Here is a 26,764-nt window from a genome sequence, read left to right as displayed (position 1 = left end):
AGGGCCGCCAGCCCGCCCGCTGCAGGAGCCCCGCAGGCCCGCAGGCCGGGGCCGCCCGGCAACATGCACAGGGATTTTATTTTCCAGCAAAAACGTATCTGTGTGTGTTGAGTCGTGGTGGGTCCCTGAGGGTCGGTAGTGTCAAAGCCAAGAATGTTCTAAGAAGTCTTAGGATAGATCTGCTTCTCTTGTTGGTTCCCAGCCGTGACCTACTCAAGGTACAAGTGGCGCCCGGCAAGAAGGAATTTCCCAGCATGCAATCTGGAGTGGCCCAATCACGGGATGCGCGTGCGGTGCGGGCCGCACCGGAGGGCTCCTCCCGGGCAGGCTGGGGAGGTGCAATTCAGATTTTAAATAAAGAATGGATTGGGGGGCAGAGGGGCATGGTCAACATATCAATAAAAGTTTCGTGAAGTCCACATACACCTTTACCTAATTATTGATGGGGGGCCGAGGGGAGGCGACCTTGCCGCATCCGGTTAAGCCCCGTCATCTGGACGGCGTTGGCCGCAGGAAAGTCCGAGTGCTGAGGGATGAGGGATGCTCCCTCCTCCCCTCGTCCACTCCTGCTTCCAACCCCGTGAAGTGGGAGCGAAGCGTAGGCTTGCCCTTGCTCTACTTCCTGCGGCTGCACCCTGAGATCCAGGGCCCCTGGCCTCAGAGGGACTGGACCCCCAAACCGTGAGCTAACACATCTTCCTCTGAGTTACGTGGTCAAATCTGTAGGTTACAGCCACAAGAAAGCTGAAGAATACGGCAACCAGCTGGAATCACGTGGGGTGCAGTGAGCACCGCGCTCGGCTCTTTAAAGATGTCCGCCGCACGCTTGTCATCCCGGTACTTGGGAGGCCGAGACAGGAGGATTGCAGGTTCATGGACAGCCTCAGCTACTTAGTGAGGCCCTCTGCAACTCAGTGAGACCCTGTTTCAAAATAAAGAGTAAAGCCGGGCGTGGTGGCGCACGCTTGTCATCCCCGCGCTCGGGAGGCCGAGACAGGAGGATCGCGCAGGTTCGAAGCCAGCCTCAGCTACTTAGTGAGGCTCTCGGCAACTTAGTGAGACCCTGTTTCCAAATAAAATTTAAAATAGGTCTGGGAGTGTAGTCCAGAGGTAGAAAGCCTCTGGGTTCCACCCCAAGTACTACCAAAATAAAAATAAAAATAAATAAAGAGTAAAAAAATCAGGCTGGGAATGTAGCTCAGAGGTAGAATGCCCCTGAGTTAAATCCCCAGTACTGCAAAAAAAAAAAAAAAAAAAGCAATTTTAAGCCAGGAATGGTGGCACACACTGTCCTCTCAGTACTTGGGAGGCTGAGACGGGAGAATCAAAGAATTCAAGGCCAGCCTCAGCAACTTAGAAAGAGGTGAAGACCCTGGGTTCCATCCCCAGTGCCCACACACACACACACAAAAAAAAAAACAAAGCATGGAATTTTTACAAGCTACTTCTTGATTTGCTGGGGATGGGACCAGGCTCACACGTGCTGGGCAAGTGCGCCATTTCCGAGCCGCATCCCCAGCCCCGGGAAACCTCCATTTTAAATCCTGCCAACTGAGCGTTGAATCAGCCAAACAGAAGAGACCTCCGGGCCACATTTTATCTCCCTTTTATGGTTAATATTTTCAGCCCTCAAATTTATTGCCTTCCCATAAAGAAAAAGAAACACTTTTTTTTTCTACTGAGGATAGGCAGATGATTAAGACCCAAATCCTAGGAGCTTGAAATCTGGTCATCAATGATATCTATCTCTCTTCTCTCTCTCTCTCTCTCTCTCTCTCTCTCTCTCTCTCTCTCTCTCTCTCTCTTTCTTCTTGGTACTGGGGATAACCCAGGGGCATTCTGCCTCTCAGCTACACTTTCAGTCCTTTTTTATTTGTTTTACTTTTAAAGAGGGTCTCACCAAGTTGCAGGGGAACTCGCTAAGCTGCTGGCCTTGAACCTGTGAGCCTCCTGCCTCAGCCTCCCGAGTCCTGGGATGACAAGCGTGCGCCACTACGCCCAGCATGCTGCTCTGGACTCTTATTGTAGACTCGAGAGTCAGACCTGGAGTTACTTTGCTTCTAAATGGTAGAGTCAACCCAAGCACATACACTGAGAACAAACAACTCCTCCTCCCCCTCCTCCTCTTCTTCTTCTTCCCCCTCCTCCCCCTCCTCCCCCTCCTCCTCCTCCTCCTCCTTTCTTTGTGGTACTAAGGATTGAACCTAGGAACATTCTATCACTAAGCTATATCTCCAACCCTTTTTTATTTTATTTATTTATTTATTTATTTGCGGTACTGGGGATGGAACCCAGGTTCGAAGCCAGCCTGTGTGATTCTCCCGTCTCCGCCTCCCAAGCGCGGCCACGCCCAGCTAACAAAGTAACTTTTACAAAGTAACTGTAAAGCCAGGGAAAATGGTTGCTTGCAAAGGCCTGAGCTTTATAACATACTGTGTAACAAAGTAACTACGAAAATGGCGATGCTTCTAAAAGTCTGAGCTTTTTGTAACTGTATCATGTCCTCCCATCCTGCGGAGACACCACCAGCGCTTTCAGATCGTCTCTTTCAGATCAAAGTTCCCGGCGGGACCCTCCTTATGGTTACATTCTACTTCACATGCTGGTCTGGGCAACTTGGCCCAGAGTTTTCACCTGTCTGTTTTCTCTTCTGGAAAATAGAGTCATATCATTTTCCTCCTGTGTTGATTTTCTCTCTCCTCTCCTCCTGATACACTCGTTCTTAGAGCCTCGTGGTTGTCGGGACAGGACCTTTGCACCTACAATGTGCCAAATTCATGTTTTTTCTATCAATGCTTGGTGCTAAATAAATACTGGCTCCAGGTTAACTGACCTAGCTGACTAATTTAGCAAACCTTGTAATTCAACAAAAAAAAAGTCATTTCCAGCTGGGCGCGGTGGCGCCCGCTTGTCATCCCAGCCTTGGGGAGGCTGAGACCTGGAGGATCGCGGTTCGAGGACAGCCTCAGCTACTTAGTGAGGTCCTTTGCAGCTCAGTGAGACCCGGTTTCAAAATAAATAATAAAAAATAGGACTGGGGGTGTAGTTTGGAGGGAGAACGCCCCTGGGTTCCATCCCCAGTACTGAAAAAAAAAGAAAAGTCATTTCCTGCTCAGCATCTTCCTCCCCAAATTCCTGTTCTCTTTCATGCAATCCTAGAGAAAACGAACTGAAAGCCATTTGACTATGAAAAAGCCATAAGCTAGAGGCTGAGGCAGGAGGATCGTAGGTTTGAGGCCAGCCTTGGCAACCTCATGAGACCCTGTCTCAAAATGAAAAAATGAATTTATTTAGGCCAGCCATAAAGTTAGAGGGTACCGTTCCCCCAACGGCCACTTTCCTTCCTGAGGCCAAACGTACACGTACTCAACCCTCAGATTCCATCATGTCCTAGAAGAACTCCAGACCTCGATGGAAGCCGTTCTGCCCACAGCCCAGCGTATCGCAGAGAACAGACGCAGGTTCGAGTCAGGGTGAGGATGTGCGTGAGGCGGGGCACAGGGCACGCCTCGGCATGGTGCTCCCCATGGACCTTGGCTGTGCTCAGTGGGTTTAGTGGGGCCCCACTGCAAGGGCTCGATGGGTGGGTGGGTGGGTGGGTGGATGGATGGATGGATGGATGGATGTGTGGATGGATGGATGGATGGATGGATGGATGGATGGATGTGTGGATGGATGGATGGATGTGTGGATGGATGGATGGATGTGTGGATGGATGAGTGGATGGATGGATGGATGGACGGATGGATGGATGAGCGGATGGATGGATGGATGGATGGATGGATGGATGGATGGATGGATATGTGAATGGATGGATGGATGGATGGGTAGGTGGGTGGATGTGTGGATGGATGGATGGATGGATGTGTGGGTGGATGATGGATGGATGGATGGATGGGTAGGTGGGTGGATGTGTGGATGGATGGATGGATGGATGGATGTGTGGGTGGATGGATGGATGGATAGATGTGTGGGTGGATGATGGATGGATGGATATGTGGGTGGATGGATAGATATGTGAATGGATGGATGGATGGATGGATGGATATGTGGATGGATGGATGGATGGATGGATGGATGTGTGGGTGGATGATGGATGGATGGATGGATGGACTGTTGGGTGGGTGAGTGGTGAATGGAAGAATACATAAGTGGGTGGGTAGCTGGACTGATGAATGGATGGATCGATATGTGGATGGGTAAGTAGACGGGTGGATGGATGAGCAGATGAGTAGATGGACAGATAGATTTCCCACAAGGCTGACATAGTCTCCACATCTGTTGCAAGTGCATGACCCAAATACCTACCTCAAATCACATCTTTGGTTTTTCTGGTGCGGTCAGACCCACCCAAGGCCACACTTGCTATCTGCCCAGACCTAAAGGCCTCCTGCCTGGAGCAGAAGGCAAGAGCCAGATGTCCTTTCAGGCAGTTACAATCTTCACTGCATCCCACAAACACACACATTATGTCTGTATTTACACCAACAACACAATGTGTATAAACACAGAAAAAAAAATCGGAACCAACCAAACCAAACCACTATCAGGTAGAACTGAAACACCATGGGCTGTTTACAACAGGTATGGGCAATGTCTGGCTGCTATGATCCAAAATGCCTGACCACAGAACGTACAGGAAGGAAGATATATTTGTGAGGCCGGGTCTGTGGATCTCAGGACAGGACAGCGGGAAGCACACGGGCCCTGCTCCTCACAGCACAGAGGCCAAAGCCAGAGAGCCAGCAATGGGGAGGAGATTCAGAGACAGAAGCACGATGGCTCAGGCCGCCCCACCAGAGGCCCGCTTCTCTAGCCACTGGCCTCAGTGACCACGCAGCGAATCTACTTCAATGGGTTTTTCTCCCGATGACAGCACAACCCCATAACTCAATGACACCAGCCCTGAGCCTTAGACATGAGCTCTTCGGGGGCGGGGGCGTTCTCTGGCTAACCATGACAAGATCCTTCCAATATTTATCGATTTTCATTTCCGACGAGGTTATGTTACCGCGCGTATCTCTGAGCCTTTGGAGAATAAAGAAAAAAGAAAGCACACACGGTAGCTGCCGCGGCGGTGCCAGGCCTGCACGGCGCCATGGTTCTATAAATAGGACGGACTCTGCCGACCGACCTGGTGTCCCAGGGCTGCGTGGCCGCGACGCAGGACGGTGGCGCTGGGAAATTCATAGGAATCAGCGCAAGGCTGGCTGGCGCTCAGGAGGAAGGAGAAGGAGGGAGACCTCGGTGGGAGGGAAATTATCATCAGACCAGGGTCAGGTTGGCCAGCAGCCAGATAGTAAAATAATCGCGCCAACCCTGTACCGAGTGCCTGGCGTGAAGTTCAGTCAGTGACGCCGGGGCAAGCCGGATGTCCTGCCCCGTTGGACAGATGTGGACGGCTGGGAAGCTTTAAGGCTCAGGACCACACAGCTGTCTGACATCAGTGTCTCCGCTCCCGCCAGAGGGTCCTGAGAACCCTGGCTCCTTCACGATCCCAGACCACAGCTGACCCGGCCCCCAATGTCACCTGGACCTCCGGTGGGGGAGGGTCCTGGGCGGGCACCGTCTCCAAATCCAAATGCATCCTGAATCTCAAAACCTGATTTGAGAAAAGGTGACTTTAAGGTCACCTTTGAGAAGGAGACATTTTCTCAACTGGAAAAAAAAAAAAAAAAAACGCCAGACAGAATGGTCATCTAAAAGAGTAAAAACACTAACGAATGCTGGCGAGGAGGTTGGGGAACGGGAACCCTTAGACGCTGTGGCTGGGCCTGCAAATGAGCACAGACACCATGGAAACCCAGGCAAAGGCTCCTCGTCGACTTGGGAATGGGAAGACCATACGATCCAGCCGTACCGCCCTCCGGTTCTTTCCAAAGGAACTGACGTTAGGATACTAGAGTGCAACATGCATACCTGTGTTTTGTTTTGTTTTGTTTTGTTTTGTGTGTGGTCCTGGGGGCGGAACCCAGGGGCTTTTCTACCTCCAGGCTACACTCCCAGACATATTTTATATTTATTTGGAAACAGGGTCTCACTGAGTTGCCGAGAGCCTCACTCAGTAGCCGAGGCTGGCCTCGAACCCGCGCGATCCTCCTGTCTCGGCCTCCCGAGCGCGGGGATGACAAGCGTGCGCCGCCACGCCCGGCTCATACCCAGGTTTATTGCAGCATAATTCATGATAGCCAAATCTATGGAGCCAGCCTCGGTGTCCATCCACAGACAAATCAATAACAAAAACATGTCTACACACAGTGTGTTTATATAGACACAGAATGGAATTTTACTCAAAATTTGAGCCAGGCGTGGTGGCGCGCGCTTGTCATCCCCGCGCTGGGGAGGCGGAGACAGGAGGATCGCGCAGGTTCGAGGCCAGCCTCAGCTACTTAGTGAGGCTCTCGGCAACTTAGTGAGACCCTGTTTCCAAATAAAGTAAAAAATAGGTCTGGGAGTATAGCCCGGAGGTAGAAAGCCTCTGGGTTCCACCCCCAGTACCACACACACACACACAAAGAACAAAATTTGTTATCACTTGCAGGAAAATGGGTGCAATTCGACAAAATGATGCTGAGAGCAGCCAGTCTCAGAGAGCCAGGCGTATGTTTTTCTTTCCTATGTCAAAGCTAAAGAGAAAACAGCAAAGAAAAAGAAACTTCAGATAAATGAGGAGAGAGACCAGGAGAAGAGTGTCAGAGGCTTGGGGAGGGGTGAGGGTAACGTGAGAATTAAGGAAAGAGACAGTTTAAATATTGTTCTATCTTTTCGCTTGGGAGGCGGAGACAGGAGGACCGCGCGGGTTCGAAGCCAGCAGTGCGCGCTGGCTTAGGAGACCCTGTTTCCAAATAAAAATGTAAAAATGGGTCTGGGGGTGTAGCCTGGAGGTAGAAGGGCTTCCAGGAACCCCAGTACCATCAAATAAATAAATAAAAATAAAAAATAAGAATAGGGCTGGGGTGTAGCTCAGAGGTAGAGTGCCCCTGGGTTCAATTCCCAGCACCAAAAAATAAAATAATAAACAATAAATATAAAATAAAATAAAAGCACGGAGTGTCTGCCAGGCAAAGCTGAGATGGCCGTGCGGGAAGGTCAGGGTAGAGCGAGCTCCACTCTCCTCTGCTCGGAGCAGGGCCCCGCCGGACAGTGAAAACTGGTCACCGAGGACCCCGGGGGCTCCCGTGTCCAAGACCCGCGTCCCCAGCAAGGCGCCTCCAACCTCCACGGCCCCGGCCGAGACACAGGAGCCCTCGCAACAGCTGCCGCCGCTGACTCTGCTGCTAAATCGGGCCCAGGGCGGGCGCCGGCCTCGGCTGCCGTTCTCCTGCCCACTTGGGCTCCTGTCCCCGCGCTCCGGCCAGCAAGACAGAAATAGAGCTGGGCTCCTGCACCCGGACGGACGGACGGACAGACGGACGGACGAAGGAGACACTCTCGGTCAAGGACGCGGCCAAGAGGCTCCGCCACCCCAGGCCTCCCGCAGGCCTTCCTCTTCCCCTTCTCCTCCTCCTCTTCCTCCTTCTTCCCTTCTTCCTCCTCCTCTTCCCCCTCCTCTCCCTCCTCCTCTCCCTCCTCCTCTTCGCCCTCCACCTTCTTCTCTTCTTGTTCCTCCTCTCCCTCCTCCTCCTCTCCCTCCTCCTCTTCGCCCTCCACCTTCTTCTCTTCTTGTTCCTCCTCTCCCTCCTCCTCCTCTCCCTCCTCCTCTTCGCCCTCCACCTTCTTCTCTTCTTGTTCCTCCTCTCCCTCCTCCTCCTCTCCCTCCTCCTCCTCTTCTTGTCACTCCTCCTCCCCCTCCTCCTCATTTTCCTCCTCCTTTTCCCCATCTTTTTTGGGGGAAGCGGGTCCTGGGGGTTGAAAGCAGGGGCTTTCCATCTCTGACCACACCCCAGCCCTATCCTGTTTTTTTATTTGAAACGGAGGGATGAATAGAGAGGGCTCTGCTCGAGTCGGGCTGAGAAGGGCCGCCGGCCTCCGCGGCCCCCACGCTCCTCCCTGCGGGCCTGTCCTCGGGTCTGCGGCAGTCGTCATGGAGGCCCGGCCTCTGGCGCAGCCTCACGCCCCAGAGCTACCCAGAGACTCAGCAACGCGGCCAGGCTGTTTCCAAATTAAAAAAGGGCTGCTAGGTAGAAAGCCCCAGCACAGCCTCCATTCGCCCCCAAAAGCATATCTAGAGATAAATACATGGCTACGTGTGTGTGTGTTCATGGGAATGGGACCTACGGGTGTTCTACCTCTGAGCCACACCTCCAGCCCTTTTTATTTTATTTTTATTCTTTATTTTTGTGCGGTAAGGGGGATGGAACCCAGGCAGGGGCATTCTACCTCCGAGCTCCACCCCCAGCCCTATTTTTTTATTCTTTATTTTGAAACAGGGTCTCACTGAATTGCAAAGGGGCCTCACTAAGTAGCCGAGGCTGGCCTCGAACCGCGCTCCTCCTGTCTCAGCCTCCCAAATGCTGGGATGACAAGTGTGCGCCACCACGCCTGGCCTATTTTTTATTCTTTAACTTGAAACAGGGTCTCACTAAATTGCTGAGGGCCTAAGTAGCTGAGGCTGGCCGCGAACCTTCGGTCCTCCTGCCTCGGTCTCCCAAGTAGTGGGATTACAACTGCGTGCCAGCACATGTGGCTTTTTTGTTGATTTTTGTTTCTGTGTTAAACAGGGTCTCTCTAAATTACCGAGGCTGTCCTTGAACCTGCGATCCTCCTGTCTCGGCCTCCCTGGCACGGGGATTACAGCCCGGCTGTGGTTGGCTTCTTGTGGGTTAAGCAGGCTTCGCTGTTAGGGCTCCGGGGATGCGATGGACCGATTTTTCTGGAAGGAGAGCCAGCCCCTGCGTGCGGCTGACAGCCAGGCCGCAGGGACCGTGGCGCGGACACCGACCGTGGCCTCACAAGATGGCGCAGCCGCAGCAGTAGCGCTCGGGGTAGTCCCCCACGTACACCTGGTGGTCTGTGCCATAGATATAGTAGACGTAAGCCTTCCCTTGGTAGCAGGAGCGGACTTCCGTGAGGGGGACCAGCTCGATGGTCTGGCGCTGAGAAAAGAAAGGGCCGCAATGCGTCAGGGCCGGGGGCAAGCCGCTGACCTGCTCCGAAGCCTTCAGGGGCTCCCTGTTGCCTGCGGAAGAAGGTCAAGTCTCCGGCTGGGTGCAGCTCATGGGGTTTCAGGAGTGGAAAGTTGCTGTTTCACCCCGTCTCCTCCCCATCACCGTATGCACTCAAATCCCCTCCCTGGCATCGACCTCTTTTTATTTTTATATTTATTTATTTATTTGTTGGTTGGTTGGTTGGTTGGTTGGTGGTGCTGGGGTTCCTGGAAGCCCTTCTACCTCCGGGTTACACTCCCAGACCTATTTTTACATTTTTATTTGGAAACAGGGTCTCCTAAGCCAGTGCATGGCTGGCTCCGAACCCGCGCCATCCTCCCGTCATCGCCTCCCGAGCGCGGGGATGACGAGCGCGCCCGCTGCGCCCGGCTCTACGGCCCCCTTTAGTGAGATCCCCCCACACACAGCAATTTAACAACACTGATTTCAAAATAAAAAATGCAAAGGGCTGGGGAGTAGCTGAGGGATAGAACACCCCTGGGTTCAACCCCCAGGACCACACAAGAAAAGAAAGATGTGCCAGGATTTGGAAGCTGAGACAGGAGGATCGCAGGTGCGAGGACAGCCTGGCGGTTAGTGAAACCTTGTTTCAAAAATAAAAATAAAGCCAGGTGTGGTGGCGCAGGCTTGTCATCCCAGCATGCCGGAGGCTGAGACCGGAGGAGCGCGGTTCCAGCCTCAGCTACTTAGTGAGGCGCTTTGCAACTCAGTGAGACCCTGTTTCACAAATTAAAAAGACTAAAAAATAGGGCTGGGGATGTAGTTCAGAGGTACAATGCCTCTAAATTATATCCCCGGTACCACCAAAAAATAAAAAATAAAAAATCTAGATGTGCAAAGATATATGAGGTGATACGCCCCCTGCGGGTAAAAATTCAGAGAAAACAAAGACTTTTTTGTGTGTGTGTGTGGTGGTGGTGGTACTGGGGTGGAACCCCGGGGCTTTTCTACCTCCGCGTTACACTCCCAGACCTATTTTTTTATACTTTATTTGGAAACAGGGTCTCACTAAGTTGCTGAGAGCCTCACCCGGCAGCAGAGGCTGGCCTTAAACCTGTGTGAGCCTCCTGTCTCAGCCTCCCAAGCGCGGGGATGCCCGGCCCACAGGGACACTTTTGAGAACCAGCTACCAAGGACTCTAAGAAGTATTTCCTCTCTACACAGCAACCTGGGAGAGGTGCAGGCGGGGCTGGGGACTGGAGAGAGAGTGACCCCGGGACCCCGACCCGCCCGGCCTGGGAGGGAGCACCACCCCAACCCCAGGAATCGCCGGGAGAGCGGCGGCCGACGGCGCCACCTCGTGGCCATAGGAAGCCATTGCCCAAACAGGAGAAGACGGGGCGGACGGGGGCTGGAGTTGCTGGGGTCCAGATGCTGGGGTGCAACCCGGCCGAGAACGAGGATCCCCAGCTTCTGTCCCTCTATCCGAATACCAGCGAGTCAGCCGGGCGTGGGGCGCACGCTCGTCATCCCCGCGCTTGGGAGGCTGAGACGGGAGGGTCGCGCGGGTTCGAGGCCAGCCTCAGCTACTGAGTGAGGCTCTCGGCAGCTCAGTGAGACCCTGTTTCCAAATAAAGTATAAAATAGGTCTGGGAGTGTATCCCGGAGGTAGAAAAGCCCCTGGGTTCCACCCCCAGTACCACCAAAAAAAAAAAAAAAAAAAAATACCAGTGAGTTAGGGTCAAAATCACTCCAGAGCCCGGTCATCCCAGTACTCGGGAGGCTAAGATAGGAGGATCCCAAGTTCAAGGAGAGCCTCACCACCTACGGAGACCCTGTTTTAAAACAAAAATAATTTTTTTAAGCTGGGTGTGGTGGCGCACGCCTGTAATCCCAGCATTCCAGAGGCTGAGACTGGAGGATGGCGGTTCAAGGACAGCCTCAGCTACTTAGCGAGGCCCTCTGCAACTCAGTGAGACCCTGTTTTAAAATTAAAAAAAAAAGGTGTATTCATTTCGAGTCGCCCCCTCATGCCATTTGGGCATGGGGCTGTATTTCTATTTTCTGTATTTCTATCTTTTAATAAATTTATTTAAAATAAATAAATAAATAAATAATAAAATAAATAAAAAGTAGGGCTTGGGGTATAGCTCAGAGGTACAGTGCCCCTGGGTTCCATCCTCAATACCATAAAATAAAAATAAAAAAAATTTTTTTTTAAAAAGGGCTGGGGGTATAGCTTGGAGGTAGAATGTCCCTGGGTTCAATCCCCAGTACCACAAAATATAAAAATAAAACCCCAGCCCTCTCCAGTATCCTGGGGCTCAGCCCTGACACTTCGGTCTTCCTCCGTCTTCCCGGTTGGGCCTTCCCTCCCTCGCCCAGACTCCAGGGAGAGAGGAGGGAGGGCTCAGGCTCCTTCTCCTGGCCCAGGAGCCTCCCCTCTCAACACCCCCTGGCCAGATCTCCAAAGCGTCAGCAGCCCCAAGAAGTGAGGTCAGGCCCCGGCCGCCTCCGGGCCTCTCCCTCACCCGGCCCGCCCAATGCTTTTACAAATAAAGTTTTATTGGCACACGGCCCCACCCTTGGGCCTGGTCCAGCTCACCTGCTGCAGGATGCGGGCGCGGGAGGCCAGGGCTGCGCTGTGCTCCGCGATGCCCCTCTGGGAGGCCAGAGAGATCTCTCTCAGGGGGAAGTCCACAATGGGGTACACCTGGGGGCAGAAACGCACGTCGTGTCCCTTCCTGGGACCCAGAGCCCCAGAAACTGGAAACAAGGTCTTTTATTTACGTTGCCGAGAGCCTCACTACGAGATTGCTAAGGCCGACTTGGACCCGCGATCCTCCTATCTCAGCCTCCCAAGTACTGGGATCACAGGCATGCGCGAGCCCACCCAGCTCTTTCTCTCTTTCTGGTACTGGGGATCGAACCTAGGGACCTTCTACCTCCAGGCCGCACGCTAGCTTGATTTTACTTTTTGTTTCTTTCGAAACGGAAGTCTTGCAAGTTGCTGAGGCTGGGCTGAGGCTGGTCTCCACCCCGCGATCCCCCACCTCGGCCACCCAAGCCCTGGGCTGACAGGCAGGCACCGCCATGCCCGGCTCTTAGTTTTGATTTCCAAACAAGGTCTCACAGCTGAGGGCGGTGGCCCATGCCCGTAATCCTAGCACTTAGGCTGAGGCGGGAGGACCATAGGTTTGCAGCCAGCCTCGGCCACTTAGTGAGGCCCTGTTTCCAAAAAAATAAAAAATAAAAAACAAAAAATAACAAGGGCTGAGAGTGTAGTTCGGTGGTTCAATCGGACGGAGGGAAGGAAGGCAGGCAGGCAGGCCTGTCAGTAAATTGCCAAGACTGGCCTCCGAACTGAGAGCCTCCTGCCTCCCCGAGGCCTCCCCGTTCTGCCCGGCCTTGCTGACTGATACCTTTTCTTCTGGCCCGCTGGACACTTTGCTCAGCACCCCTGGGCTCGGCACCGCTGCCCAGCCCGGGGCCGCCTCCCAGCGCACCCTTCGGCAGGCCGGAGCGCCCCGACGAGCAGGACAGGGGCTGCGCGGGGCGCCTGTCCCGGGCCGACCCGCCGCGGGGTCCTGCAGCCTCTCTCCTCGCCAGTGCAGCCCCCGCAGGCAGCGGAGACCCCGCCAGGGGCAGGGCCGGGGACCCCGCTTCTCTGGCCCCCTGGGTGGCAGAGCCCCCCACTCACAGCTGAGTCTTCGTCCCTGAAGAGGCTCTCTCCCCTGGCCTTGGTGAGAAGTTCCCCGGGGCAGCCGAGCTGGCACTCAGACACAAACTCGAACAGGCTGTTCTTCCTGGGGTGGGAGCGGGACAAACACGGGCCTGGGGCCGCCATCTTGGAATCTGATACACCTGGTGGAGGCCTAAGCGCTCACCTGTGAAGTGCGGCTCGGTCGTCTCTCTCTCTCTGAACTTGGGGGAGTCCAGGGGTGTTCTACCTCTGAGCTACACCCTCCCCCAGCCCTGTTTTATTTTCCATGTTGAACCAGGGTCTCACCGAGTTGCAGAGGGCCTCACTAAGCTGCTGAGGCTGGCCTCCAAGCCTGCGATCCTCCGGTCTCAGCCTCCCGAGTCCCCGATGACAGTCCCGCACCCCCACGCCCGGCTTAATGGTGGAGTTTGAACCCAGGTCTATTCTCAAGTCCGCCGCAAAGCTTGACCCCACGCCACCTCCCCCCGGGGGGGGGGATTCTGCCCCCTCTTCCGAGGCCTGGCCGTCCCCAAAGCCCCCTACACAAAGGTTTCTCTGCTGCCCTCCCTTCCCGGGGTCCCGGCGCCCAGGCTTGGCCTCTACCACATCACGACGAGCTGGGCAAAGTGCAGCAGCCTCTTCTCCCCGTTGCATGTGGTACACGTCTTGTTCCCGCTCCCCGAACACGTGCTGCACCTGCCGGGGCCACCCAGATGAGCCGGGCCCGGGGAGGCCTCAGCCCCGGCCGGCCTCGGATGGACGGGCGACCAGCGCCGGGCTCTGGCGCCACCGTCCACCTCCTCGCTCCCGCTGGGGCCAGCCCTTCCCCTGCGGCCCGCGAGGTCCAGTCGGGGCGCCTACCTGCGTCTGCCGGCGCCCGAGCACGTGGGGCACCTCCGGGGCCGCCTGGCTCGGCGCTTGGCCCCGCTGCAGGACGAGCACCGCACCTGGGGACGCCGCAGCTCAGCCCCGCGGCCCGGCACCCCGCGAGTGCCCGCCACCCGCGGACCCTCCATCCACCCAGGGAAGGGAGACCCAGGGCCCAGGAAGAGAGGGAGGGAGAGACGGACAGCCGGACGAGGCCTGAGCAGTGCGTCTGTCTCGGGAGCCTGAGATGGGAGGATTGCGGGCTAGAGGCCAGCCTCAGCAATTTGGGAGGGCCTCAGCAACTTAACGAGGCCCTGTTTCCAAAGAAAATGTTTAAAAAGGGCCCGAGGAGCCGGGCGCGGTGGCGCACGCCAGCATTCTGGAGGCTGAGACAGGAGGATCGCGGTTCGCGGGCAGCCTCGGCTACTTAGTGAGGCCCTCGGCAACTCAGTGAGGCCCGGTTTCAAAATAAAGAATAGAGCCAGGCGTGGTGGCGCGCGCTTGTCATCCCCGCGCTGGGGAGGCTGAGACAGGAGGATCGCGGGTTGGAGGCCAGCCTCAGCGTCTGAGTGAGGCTATCGGCAACTTAGCGAGACCCTGTTTCCAAATAAAATGTAAAATAGGTCTGGGAGAGTAGCCCGGAGGTAGAAAAGCCCCTGGATTTCATCCCCAGCACCACAATAAATAAATAAATAAATAAATAAATAAATAAATAAATAAATAAAATAAAATAAAAAATAGGACAGAGGGTGTAGCTCAGAGGTCGAATGCCCCTGGGTTCCATCCCCCAGACCCGCAAAAATTAATAAATAAAAATAAAAATAATTAAAAAGGGCCTGAGGGTGTGTTGCTCGGGGGTAGAACGCCCCTGGGTTCAACTCCTAGCACACACACACCCAAAATTAAATAAATGAAAAATAAAATTCAAGCAGGAACCAGAAGCCACACCGGATGGGGTCCCGGCAGCCCCTTCACCGCCCGGGCGGCTCTGTCCTCCCTCTCGCCCGTCTACAGATCCTAAGATCCAGCCGGGCATGGCGGTGCGCGCTGGTGATCCCAGGCTGAGCCGGGAGGATCACAGGCTTGAGGCCGGCCTCGGCGACTGAAAGGTCACAGATTTCTGTCATTTTGTTCGTTGGGTTCGATACTGGGCGTGGAACCCGGGGGTGTCCACCTCCAAGCTCACCTTCAGCCCTTTTGATTTTTTATTTTGAAACAGGGTCTCGCTAAGTTGCCGAGGCCGGCCTCGCACGTGGGGTCCTCTCGTCTCGGCCTCCCAAGTTCTGGGATAAGAGGTGCGCGCCATCGTACCCGATCGGCTTCTGTGGTTTTCAGCCGCCAGGACCCGGTGGAGACGGCCCAGCCTAACCCTCCCGTGTGATGGAAAGGAGGATGGCGGCCCAGGAGCGAGGCCAGGCCGCGGAGCCCCAGCCCGGCCACGCACACACACACACGCGTGCACACACACACACGCACACGCACACCCCCGGCAGGGACTCACCGTTCCAGGCCCGTGGCAGCTGCTGCACTTGTACCGTCCACGCCCGTGGCACTTGTAGCAATCCTGAAAGCCACGCGCGCCTGAGACCCCGCTGCCGAGCCCCACGGCGGCCGGGACGGGAGGAGACGACTGGGCCCTTCCCCGACCAGAGACAGCCCTGCGCCCCCGATGCCCGGCTAAGGCCCAGGCGCTTAGGAGCCAAGTGATGCCGGCGCGGCGGCGCGCCCGGCATCCCGGTACGGGGGAGGCCGAGACCGGAGGATCGCGGTTCACGGCCGGCCTCGGCTACTTAGCGAGGCCCTCGGCGACTCAGTGAGACCCGGTTTCCAGATAAAGAAGAAAACACGGGGCTGGGGGTGCAGGTGGGAGGTAGAATGACCCTGGGTTCCATCCCTAGTGCCGCAAAATAAATAAATAATTGAATAATAAAAACAGGGCTGGGGGTGCAGCTCGGAGATAAATGCCCCTGGGTTCCATCCCCGGTACCGCAAAAATAAACAAACAAATAAGTAAATAAATAAAAATAAGGAATAAAAAATAGGGCTGGGAGCATAGCTCGGAGGTAAAAATGCCCCTGGGTTCCATCCCCAGTACGTCAAAATAAATAAATTAATTAATTAATTAATAAATAGAGGATTCTATTTTCGTCAAATGGCCTGGTGACTTCCAAGGAACAGCCCAGCAACACGTGGGCGGTTTGTTTCATATTAATTTCACGCATTGTTCCAGTTATTTACTGTCAGGCGGAGAGAGAGAGAGAGAAACAGAGAGAGAGATAAAAATACCCTGGACCGTCCTAGTAACACCACTGCCCACTATTTAAAGCCGGGGACATTTGTAAACGGGATGGCCCCGTGCTCTCTGGACGCTGAATACTCGCTCCCTCATTTGTGTGGAATTTTCTGAGACCACATTCCAGGCGCTGTTTTCTAGTGAGGCTTATTTATACCCAAGGGAAGGGAACAAGCCACCAAGCTGAATTTGGATTTTTCTTTTTTTTTTTTTTTCCTGACCTATGCCCCCAGCCCTTTTTATTTTTTTATTTTACTTATTTATTTATTCTTAAATTTTTTTTATTGGTGCGTTATATTCACCCTCTTTATTTCTTATTCCAAAACAGGGTCTCGCTAAGTTGCCGGGGCTGGCCTCGAACCTGCGACCCTCCTATGTCTGCCTCCCAAAGTACTGAATTCTTTTCTAAAAAGAAGGTGTGAGGCTCCTTATCTAACAGGATAGAGATCAAAGGGTCAAAGAAAAAGACAGACGGGGCGGAGAGGATTACCTTGACCAGCGAGGAATGCGGGACTTGGAACTTCTTGGTGTCCTGCTGGAACATCGGGGGGACCTGCACCTCGAGGTCCCAAAGCCCGGGGCGGGCGCCTCTTTGGGGTCCGTCCACCGAGCGGCCTGACCCCGGAAAGAGCCATCGTGAGAGCCGCTCGGGACGGCAAGAAGAAACTTCCATTCAGTCAACAAGCAGCGCCGAGCCTGGGTTAGGCGCTCCGCCGCCGTCAGGGTGGGAAACGCCGCCTTGGCAGGCCTACTGTGATCCCAAGTACCTGGGAGGCTGAGACAGGAGGATCTCGGGAATAGAGGCCGGCCTCAGGTCCTCAGCCACCTGGCAAGATCCGATTCCCAAATAAAAAACATAAAACAGGGCTGGGGGTGTAGCTCAGAGGTGGAATGCGCCCGAGTTTAAATGCTCAGCAGAACACACACAAGAATTCAAGATAAAACGGGAAGCCGGGTGTGGTGGGCTCGCGATGAGCGGCTCACGACTTGCTGCGGCTGTCCTCGAACCGGCGGCCCGCCCGCCTCAGCCTCGAGGAGGATGCCGGCTGGCTTGCTTTTCCCTCTGTGGCTCTGTGCATGGGAGCCAGGCCTGTCCTACCTCTGCGCTGCACCGCAGCCCCTCCCCGTCTTTTGAGAACTTGCCGCCCAGGCTGGCCTCCAACCCGCGGCCTCCTGCCTCGGCCTCCCAAGCATGGATGGAGGGCGCGAGGCGGCTCTGAGGCCGCCTGGGCCCGTGCTGGCGGGCTGCCTGACGGACAGACGGACTTACTGCCGAAGGGCTGGGACGCCCACTCACTGGTCCTGGACTCGGCGAAGGTCTCCAGCCGGTACTGCGGAGGAGAGGGGACAGGGTCGGGCGGTGAGCCCCTGCCACCCCTGCCGGGCCTGGACTGCCGGCACAGGCCCACACGGGGAGGGGGGCTTTTATTCAGCCTTTTTAAGTTTTTTTATTTTTTATTATTTTTATTTTATTTATTTACTTATTTATTTACTTATTTATTTACTTGTTTATTTACCTGTTCATTTATTTATTTGCGGTACTGGGGATGGAGCCCAGGGGCATCCGACCTCCGAGCTCCACCCCCAGCCCTATTTTTTTATTCTTTACTTTGCAACCAGGTCTCCTTGAGTTGCAGGGGGCCCGCACCACGTGGCTGAGGCTGGCCTCCGCCCTCGGAGCCTCCGGCCTCAGCCTCCCGAGCCCCGGCAGGTGCCCGGCCCCTCACCCGGCACAGCGTCTGCTGCCGCAGCTCTCGGATGACCAGGCGGCCGGCGGCGGCGCGGCCATAGCAGCACCTGGAGCTCACGACGCGGAGCAGGGCCTCCCGGGCCAGCGCCTCGGTCACCGCGGGGACCCTGCGGCCAAGCTCGGCGTCGGCAGGGGCGCCGGGGAGGACGGGCGGGGAGGACGGCGAGGAGGGGGAGGACGGTGGGGAGGACGGTGGGGAGGACGGAGAGGAGGGGGAGGAGGGGGAGGACGGGGAGGACGGGGAGGAGGGGGAGGACGGCGGGGAGGACGACGGGGAGGACGGGGAGGAGGGGGAGGAGGGGGAGGAGGGGGGGAGGACTACGGGGAGGATGGAGAGGACGATGGGGAGGACGACGGGGAGGACGACGGGGAGGGCGACGGGGAGGACGGGAGGACGGGGAGGACGGGAGGATGGGGAGGACGGGGAGGAGGGCGAGGAGGGCGAGGAGGGGGAGGAGGGCGAGAACGAGGAGGAGGGAGAGGACGGGGAGGAGGGGGAGGATGACGGGGAGGACGAGGAGGAGGGGAGGACGACGGGGAGGACGGGGAGGACGGGAGGACGGGGAGGAGGGCGAGGAGGGGGAGGAGGGGGAGGAGGGGGAGGAGGGGGAGGAGGGGGAGGAGGGGGAGGACGGAGAGGACGGGGAGGAGGGCGAGGAGGGGGAGGAGGGGGAGGACGAGGAGGAGGGCGAGGAGGGTGCCCCGGGGCGGAGGCACTGTGAGCGTGGCGGGGGGCTGCGGCTCAAGAGGAGGCGGCGGAGGTGCCGCGTGCGGGCGGCTGTCACCCCAGGACTTGGGGGCTGAGACGGGGACCGCAGGTTCGCAGCCCGCCTCAGCTACCTAGCGAGGCCCCCGCCACTTAGTGGGGCCATGCTTCGAAATACAGAATAAAACCTAGGGCTGGAGGTGTAGCTCGGAGGTAGAGCGCCCTTGAGTTCAATCCCCGGTACCCCACACATTATAACAATATAATAATAATAATAATAATAATAATAATAATAATAATAATAATAATGATGATGATGTAGCAAATCCAGACCAGGTTCCCCGCCGTCCCTGCTCAGGGGCTGGGGTGCGAGCCGCCCTGGGCCCCGGGGCTCAGTCCTCACCTGTGCTCCAGCAAGGAGGACCAGGACGCCGGGCTGGCCAGCGCCTCCGGGGGCGGGGAGAAGGCTTGTCCTGGAGGAGGCGGGAGGGAGCGGGTCTGGGCCCAGAGGGGCAGAGATGGTGGGTGAAGGGGGAGAGGTGGCTGGGGGCCCCCCAGTGAGACGCCTGGGGAGGGCTTCAAAACAAACAAGTCGAGGAGGTGGGGTGGAGGCCGAGAGAAATGCCCCTAAGTGTCATCTCCAGTGCCAATAAAGGGGGAGGAGGGAGGAGGGAGGAGGGAGGAGGGAGGAGGAGGGGAGAGGAGGTGGAGGAGGGAGAGAGGAGGAGGGGAGAGGAGGAGGAGAAAGAGAGAATGGAGAGAGGAGGAGGAGGGAGAGAGGAGGAGGATGGAGAGAGGAGGAAGAAGAGAGGAGGGAGGCCGGCGTGGCGGCGCACGCTCGTCATCCCCGCGCTTGGGAGGCGGAGACGGGAGGATCGCGCAGGTTCGAAGCCAGCCGCGCTGGCTTAAGAGACCCTGTTTCCAAATTAAAAAAAAAAAAAATATATATATATATATATATATATTAGGTCTGGGAGCATAGCCCGGAGGTAGAAGGGCTTCCAGGAACCCCAGTGCCACCAGAAAAAAAATAAAAAAGACAAAATAAAAGAACAATAAATAGGGCAGGGGGTGTAGCTCGGAGGTCGAATGCCCCTGGGTTCCATGCCCAGACCCGCAAATAACAATAATAAATAATAATAATAATAATAATAATAATAATAATAAATGATAACAGCAACAACCATAACAGCAGCAGCAACACGCCGCGTGTACAGTCTCTAGCCGCGGGCCTGGCATATAATAAACGCTCAGTTAACGCGCTGGGGTCGGCAAGGTGGCTCTTCCTCTTTGTGTCCCTTCGAGATGGCCGAGAGGGCCCAGGCCTCCCCGGGGTGTCTGCTCGCAGGGACGGCAGCCCAGCCCCGACGTGGAGAGAATGGGAGGCGGGGGCTCCGTCCATCAGCGGGGCGGCCTGACCCCGGGAGCTGCGCCATTATGCCGAGGATAAAAATAGAGGAGTTTGGCTTGAGTTGGGGTGACAGGCCGTTTCCTGTGCAGACATGGGCAGGTCCAGCAGGGAGGTGGACGTCAACGGCCATTGTGCCCAGGGCCTCCTGCTGCGTCACTGTCTCTGAGGTCCCTGTGTGCGCACGTGTGTGTGCACGTGTGTGTGTGCACGTGTGCGCGGCCCCGGGAGTCGGACCCAGGGGTGTTCAACCTCTGAGCCACACCCCCAGCCCTATTTCATTTTTATTTTGGAACAAAGTCAATAGCAGAAAGCACACCCGTAACCCCGGTACTTGGAAGCTGAGATGGGAGGACCACACGTTTGAGGCTGGCCTCAGCAGCTTGATGGGCCCCTCAGCAACTCAGCAAGACTCTGTTTAAAAAATAATCAAAACGTAGGACTAATGCCGGGCGCGGCGGGCACGCTTGCCATCCCCGCGCTCGGGAGGAGGAGACAGGAGGATCGTGCAGGTTGGAAGCCAGCCGCGCTGGCTTAAGAGACCCTGTTTCCAAAAATAAAATAGGTCTGGGAGTGTAGCCCAGAGGTAGAAGGGCTTCCAGGAACCCCAGTACCAACCAAAAAAACAAGAAAAAAAAAACCAAAAAAAAAAAAAAGTAGGACTAAGAATGCAGCTCAGAGGAAGAATGTTCCATCCCCAGTACCACGATAAATAATAAATAGAAATTTTTTTAAAAAGTGATGGAGACAGGTTTGAGGCCTCAGCAACTTAGAGAGACGCTGTTGTTTCAGAATATTAAAAAAAAAAAGGAGGGTGTGGTTCAGAGGGAGAATACCCTGATTTCAATTCCCAGTACCACAAAACAAAAGGAGAAAAAAAATCCAGGCGTGGTGGCGCACACTCGTAATCCCAGTATTTGAGAGGCAGAGACAGGAGGACAGCAGGTTCGAGGCCAGCTTCAGCTACTTTGTAGGCCCTCCACACCTTAGCAAGACCCTGTTTCCAAATAAAGACAAAAAAATAGGGCTGGGGGTATAGCTCGGAGGTAGAATGCCCCTGGTTCAATCCCTAGTTCTTAAAAAAAAAGAAAGAAAGAAAGAAGAAAGAAAGAAAGAAAGAAAGAAAGAAAGAAAGAGAAAGGGGAGAAAGAAAAATAAGCCATGTGTAAACACTTTCACAACTATTCTACAAAATTAACCTCGTCTAGGCATGTAGGGGAGGCTCCGCTCGCGAGGTATAGATAGGTAGGAAGGAAGAGAGGGCGGGAGGGATGCCCTCAGCATCCCAGATGTTGACCTACGCAATGTGTTCAGGGCCAATGCAAGATGGCGCCCACACCACCCGGCCTCAACTTACTGTCGCCGTTGCTTGGGTCCCTGTCCATGGTCCGGCCAGGCAGTCAAGGAGCCAGGAGTCAAGGAGTCAAGGAGTCCGTCCCTGCGGTGGCTGCCGGGCTCTAAGGACCACTCTCAGGCCCTGCCCACAAGGGCCGGCCCATTCGCCCCTGATTTGCAGACAATAGGAGTCAAGCCCTCTGCACGGGCGCTGGAGCCGCCCCTCAGAAGCCCGCTGGCAGACCTCAGTCTGTGGATGCTTCCAGAAACCCGCGCCATCCTGGCAGCCCTGCCCCTGCCCGTGTTTCGGAGCTGGGATTCAAAGCCCCTGACTCTGAAGCCGGAGCACCGACCACTGTGCTCCCCCGCTTGGGAGGCTGAGACAGGAGGATCGCAGGTTCCAGGCCAGCCTCAGCTATTTAGTGAGATTCTCCGCAACTTAGGTAGACCCTGTTTCAAAATGGAAAATTAAAAAAAAAAAAAAAATAGGGCTGGGGGGCGCCAGGCGTGGTGGGCACGCTTGTCATCCCCGCGCTGGGGAGGCGGAGACAGGAGGATCGCGCTGGTTCGAAGCCAGCCGTGCTGGCTTACGAGACTCTGTTTCCAAATAAAAATATGAAATAGGTCTGGGAGTGTAGCCCAGAAGTAGAAGGGTTTCCAGGAACCCCAGTACTACCACCAAAAAAAAAAAAAAAATAGGGCTGGGGGTGTAGCTCAGAGATAGAATGCCTCTGGGTTCAATTCCCAGCACCACAAAAGTAAATAAATAAATAAATAAATAAAAACATAAAAAATAAAAAAATAAGAGCCGGGCATGGTGGCACACACTTGTAATCCCAGCATTCGGGAGGCTGAGACCGGAGGATGGCGGTTTGCAGACGGCCCCAACCACTTAGTGAGGCCTTTGGCAACTTGGTGAGACCCTGTTTCAAAATAAAGGATAAAAACAGGGCAGGGGGTGTAGCTCAGAGGTCTAATGCCCCTGGGTTCCATCCCCAGATCCACACACACACAAAAATTAAATTAAAATTAAAATTAAATAAATAAAATAAAATGCAAAGACCTGGGGGGTGTAGCTCGGAGGCAGAATGCCCCTGGCTTCCATCCCCGGCGCGGGGTGACTCACTGCACCGCAGAAGCCAGGCCGGGCCCACTCAGAGCCGGGACTCTTCCTCCTCCAGGGAGCCGGGCTGGGCCCATCTAACCCGGATCCACCCAGGACTACGGGAGCCAAGAATACCGGACACAGGAACTGAAGCCAGGCCTGGCACCCCGACAGCATTGTTGTGGCTTATCTGCAGGCTGGGTGGCTGCAGACCCAGGCTGGGTGCACGTGTGGGGGGGGGTCTGACACAAATAAGAATCTTGCCCAAGTGGGAGGTTCCCAGGGGCCAGGGAAGTGGCCCCTGACCACGGGCACAAGCCGCCGGCTCCTACCTGCCCAGACAGAAAGGGACGAGAGAGCTGCGGACTAGCTGAACTTTTCCAGGGAGAGGATTCCAGTACTCAAGAGTATCACGGTTTTATCACTTAAGTATATTAGAACTTGCTTGTTCTAATATACTTAATATATTATACTTAATATACTTAATATATAATATACCGGGCATGGTGCCACACGCCAGTCATCCCAGTCTGTGGGAGGCTGAGACCGGAGGATCACCGGCTCGAGGCCAGCCGCGCCAAGTAGTTAGGCTCTCACCAACCTAGTGAGACCCTGGTTTAAATTTTTTAAAAAATAGCCGGGCGCGGTGGCACGCGCTTGTAACCCCAGCATTCGGGAGGCTGAGACCGGAGGAGCGCGGTTCGCGGGCAGCCGAGGATGAATGAGTCCCCGGCTCCAGCCTGCCTCCCTCCCAGGCTCAGCCCTCGGCCACACAAACCCAAATGGGAAGCGCTGTTGGCCCCAATTCCTGCCTCCCCGCCGCGGCAGCCAATCCCCGGCCCGGCCCCCGTCTCCATGGCGACGCCTCCGCGGGGCTGGTCCTCTCCCGGCGCTGCCTCGCCTGCTCGCCAGGGGGCGCTGTTGTGACCCGCGAGGCGGTACCCAGGACGCTAGGCGCTAACTAGAGCATCCTCAGAAGGCCACTGGGGCGACCAGGCGGCCACCGGGTGAGGACGGCGGGGTCGCGGATGCGCAACGCCATTTCCTGCCGGGGCTGAAGCCGCCTCGGTGCTGCACTGCTGCCATCACCACAGCCCAGAGCCTCCGGGCTCTGTGAGCGGGAGGGCAGCCTCCACACCTGGCAGGGAAGTGGTTTCCCGGCTGTGTAGTCCTGGGAATAAAACTGCAAGCCCAGCTCACTTCTACGTGACTGACAGACCCACCTCCCACAGCCCGTAATAATAATTATCATTATTTCGAAATAATAATAATTAATAATAATAATAATAAGCTGGGCGTGGTGGCGCACACTGGTGATCCCAGCATTCGGGAGGCTGAGACCGGAGGATCGCGGTTTGTGAACAACCCCGGCTACTTAGTGAGGCCCTTTGCAGCTCAGTGAGACCCGGTTTCAAAATAAAAAATAAAAAATTGGGCAGTGGGTGGTGTTCGGAGGTCAAGTGCCTCTGGGTTCCATCCCCAGACCCGCAAAAAAAAAAAAAAAAAAAAAAAGAAGAAGGAAAAAAAAAAGTAGCAGCCATGGTGCCCACACTTGTAGTCCCCGTTTTCCGGAGACTGAGACAGGAGGATCATGGTTCGTGGACAGCCTCAGCTACTTAGTAGAGGCCCTTTGCAACTCAGTGAGACCCTGTTTCAAAATAAAGAATAAAAAATAACTAGGGCTGGGGTTGTAGCTCGGAGGTAGAATGCCCCTGGACTCCATCCCCAGTGCCCCCCGCCCAAGAGTGGAGGAGGAGGTATATCTGGGTCTTTCTGGGCCCCCTGCCCTCCCCCCAGCCTCCTGGCGCCTGCAGACAGCTCCCTGCCCAGGACGAGCGGCGGGGGGGCTCCGGGCGGGTGGGACCGGCTCCTGGGGACTCTGTGGTGCCTTCCTGGGCTCCTTTGTTTGACTGGAGACTTTCCACACTGGCCCGCTGGCCGCCTGCCTGGCCGGCTATTTCAGGCAATCAAAACAAGCCCCCGCCAGGCCCTGCAGGCCTCCAGGGAGCGGCACTGATTCTCCACAATCGCATTCTTTCAGGCCAGAGAAAGAATGAGAGATAACTGACCTGCGGCTGCCCCTCCAGTCCTTCTGCTATCTGCAGTCAGGGTCACCGACACCCCACACGGGCGAAGCTCAGAGCCGGCCCAGCCATGTTCCTGCCACAGAACAAAGCGCAGGGAGGCTGCGTGCCGCAGGGACCCCACGCGCCGCCACGGGGCTGCCTCCGATCTGCTGCTGCACCAGAGAACTGAGGTTCAGAGGGGACGGGACCTCCCGAAGGTCACAAAGTCAAAATGGAGCCAGGTGGCGCGGGCTTGTCATCCCCGCGCTCGGGAGGCTGAGACAGGAGGATCGCGCAGGTCTGAAGCCAGCCTCAGCTACTTAGTGAGGCTCTCAGCAGCTTAGCGAGACCCTGTTTCCAAATAAAATATAAAATGGGTCTGGGGGTGTAGCCCGGAGGTAGAAAAGCCCCTGGGTTCCACCCCCAGGACCACAAAAGAAAACCAAACATGAGCGGTCAGGTGTGATGGCGCATGCTTGTGATCCCAGTACTTGGGAGGCTGAGACAGGAGGATTGTAGGTTTGAGGTCAGCCTCAGCCACTTAGCAAGGCCTTTGGCAATTTATTGAGACCTTATTTCAAAATCAAGAATAAAAAATAGGGCTGGGGGTGTAGCTCAGAAGGAGAATGCCCCTAGATTCCATCCCCAGGGAAGGGGGGAGAGAGACAGAAAGAGGAGATCCTACCTGGCCCTCGCCAGACCCCAGGGACGGCTCTTACCAGGCTGTGACCATTTTAGAAGCAGAACAGCCGTGTGGAGCGCTCAGCCCAGCCTGCCTGAGCCCACCGCCCTCGCCCCCAGCCCCGCTCACAAAGGGGACTTCAAAACAACATGCCCGAGGGGGCAGGCACAGTGGTGCGGACCCGTAGTCCGGGTACCTGGGGGGCTGGCACAGGATTGAAGGCTCGAGGCCAGCCTCAGAAACTTAGTGAGGCGCTCTCCAACTTAGGGAAACCCTATTTCAAAATTAAAAAAAAAAAAAAATTTAGGCCTGGCGTGGTGGCGCACACCCGTCATCCCAGTACTTGGGAGGCTGAGACAGGAGGATGTCAGTCGAGGCCAGCCTCAGCAACATAGTGAGACTCTCATCAGCCTAGCAAGAACGTTTCCAAATAACAGACCCTGCTTCCAAATACAATCGGGCTGGGAATTTAGCTTCTGGACTCAATCCCCAGTACTATATAAAAAAAAAAAAAATTTTTTTTAAGAACTGGAGGTGTAGCTTGTTGGTCGAATGCCTTCAGGCTCAATTTCCAGTTTGGAAAAAAAAAAGTGAGGAGGAAATTGAGAAGCCGGGTGGGTGGGAGTGGGGTGGGGTGGGGACCACAGCCTGGGCGGAGGCGGAGCCTGGCGGGAAGGTTATCTCCCCCGTGAGCCAGATGGGAGGAGCGCGCGGTTACAGCGGCGGCCGCCAGGGGGCGCTGTGGGCGCATCAACTGATTCAGGACGCTCCAGCCCAGAACCTCCCGCGAAGATGCTCAGATTCCCGGCCGGCGTCCCAGGGGCACCGCGAGGACGCCCAGAGGGTGAAGTGAGGGCGCAGCTTCTAAAAATGGTCCTTTCTTTCCAAGCCGGGCGCGGTGGGCACGCTCGTCATCCCCGCGCTTGGGAGGCGGAGACAGGAGGATGGCGCAGGTTCGAAGCCGGCCTCGCCTACTGAGTGAGGCTCTCGGCAACTTAGTGAGACCCTGTTTCCAAATAAAATACAAAATGGGTCTGGGAGTATAGCCTAGAGGTAGAAAGTCTCTGGGTTCCGCCCCCAGTGCCACCAAAAAGAAGAAGAAGAAGAAGAAGAAGAAGAAGAAGAAGAAGAAGAAGAAGAAGAAGAAGAAGAAGAAGAAGAAGAAGAAGGAGGGGGAGGAGGAGGGGGAGGAGGAGGAGGAGGGGGGGAGGAGGAGGAGGAGGAGGGGGAGGAGGGGAGGAGGGGAGGAGGAGGAGGGGGAGGAGGAGGAGGAGGAGGAGGAGGAGGAGGAGGGGGAGGAGGAGGGGGAGGAGGAGGAGGAGGAGGAGAAGGAGGAGGGGGAGGAGGGGAGGAGGGGGAGGAGGAGGGGGAGGAGGAGGAGGGGGAGGAGGAGGAGGGGGAGGAGGAGGGGGAGGAGGAGGAGGAGGAGGAGGAAAGAAGAAGGGATGGATTAGAAAAATACAGCTAAAAAGCAGTCATTCATTTTCCCATCCTTAGGATCCAATAGCCAAAAAAAGATTATGTCCTTTAGCACCATCTACTGAAACCCATCTCTGTAGTAAAACTTTATTTATTTATTTATTTATTTACTTACTTACTTACTGGGGATTGGACTCAGGGGTATTCTACTTCTGAGCTATACCCCAGCCCAATTTATTATTATTTTTTTTTTTTTTTTTTTTTGCAGTACTGGGGATGGAACCCAGGGGCATCCTATCTCCAAGCCCCACCCCCAGCCCTATTTTTTATTCTTTATTTTGAAACAGGGTCTCACTGAGTTGCAAAGGGCCTCACTAAGTAGT

General features: G+C 55.5%; 1 protein-coding gene across 1 annotated transcript; it reads right to left on the bottom strand.

Moving 5' to 3' along the window:
• Positions 1 to 8,888: 8,888 nt before the first annotated feature.
• On the bottom strand, positions 8,889 to 21,159 carry SSUH2 (ssu-2 homolog; the record flags this gene model as incomplete). The annotated part of the gene is made up of 11 exons (XM_080718245.1): positions 8,889 to 9,035; positions 11,653 to 11,760; positions 12,748 to 12,853; positions 13,354 to 13,446; positions 13,612 to 13,697; positions 15,119 to 15,181; positions 16,401 to 16,525; positions 17,181 to 17,241; positions 17,638 to 17,767; positions 18,770 to 18,839; positions 21,132 to 21,159. The coding sequence occupies 11 exons, from the start codon at positions 21,157 to 21,159 to the stop codon at positions 8,889 to 8,891; spliced, it is 1,017 nt and encodes a 338-aa protein (XP_080574371.1).
• Positions 21,160 to 26,764: the final 5,605 nt, after the last annotated feature.

The sequence above is a fragment of the Muscardinus avellanarius genome, assembly GCF_963383645.1.
Source record: "Muscardinus avellanarius genome assembly, chromosome: 22".
Taxonomy (NCBI): domain Eukaryota; kingdom Metazoa; phylum Chordata; class Mammalia; order Rodentia; family Gliridae; genus Muscardinus; species Muscardinus avellanarius.
The sequence above is the reverse complement of the archived record's forward strand: the minus strand, read 5'-3'. Positions and strand labels throughout refer to the sequence as shown.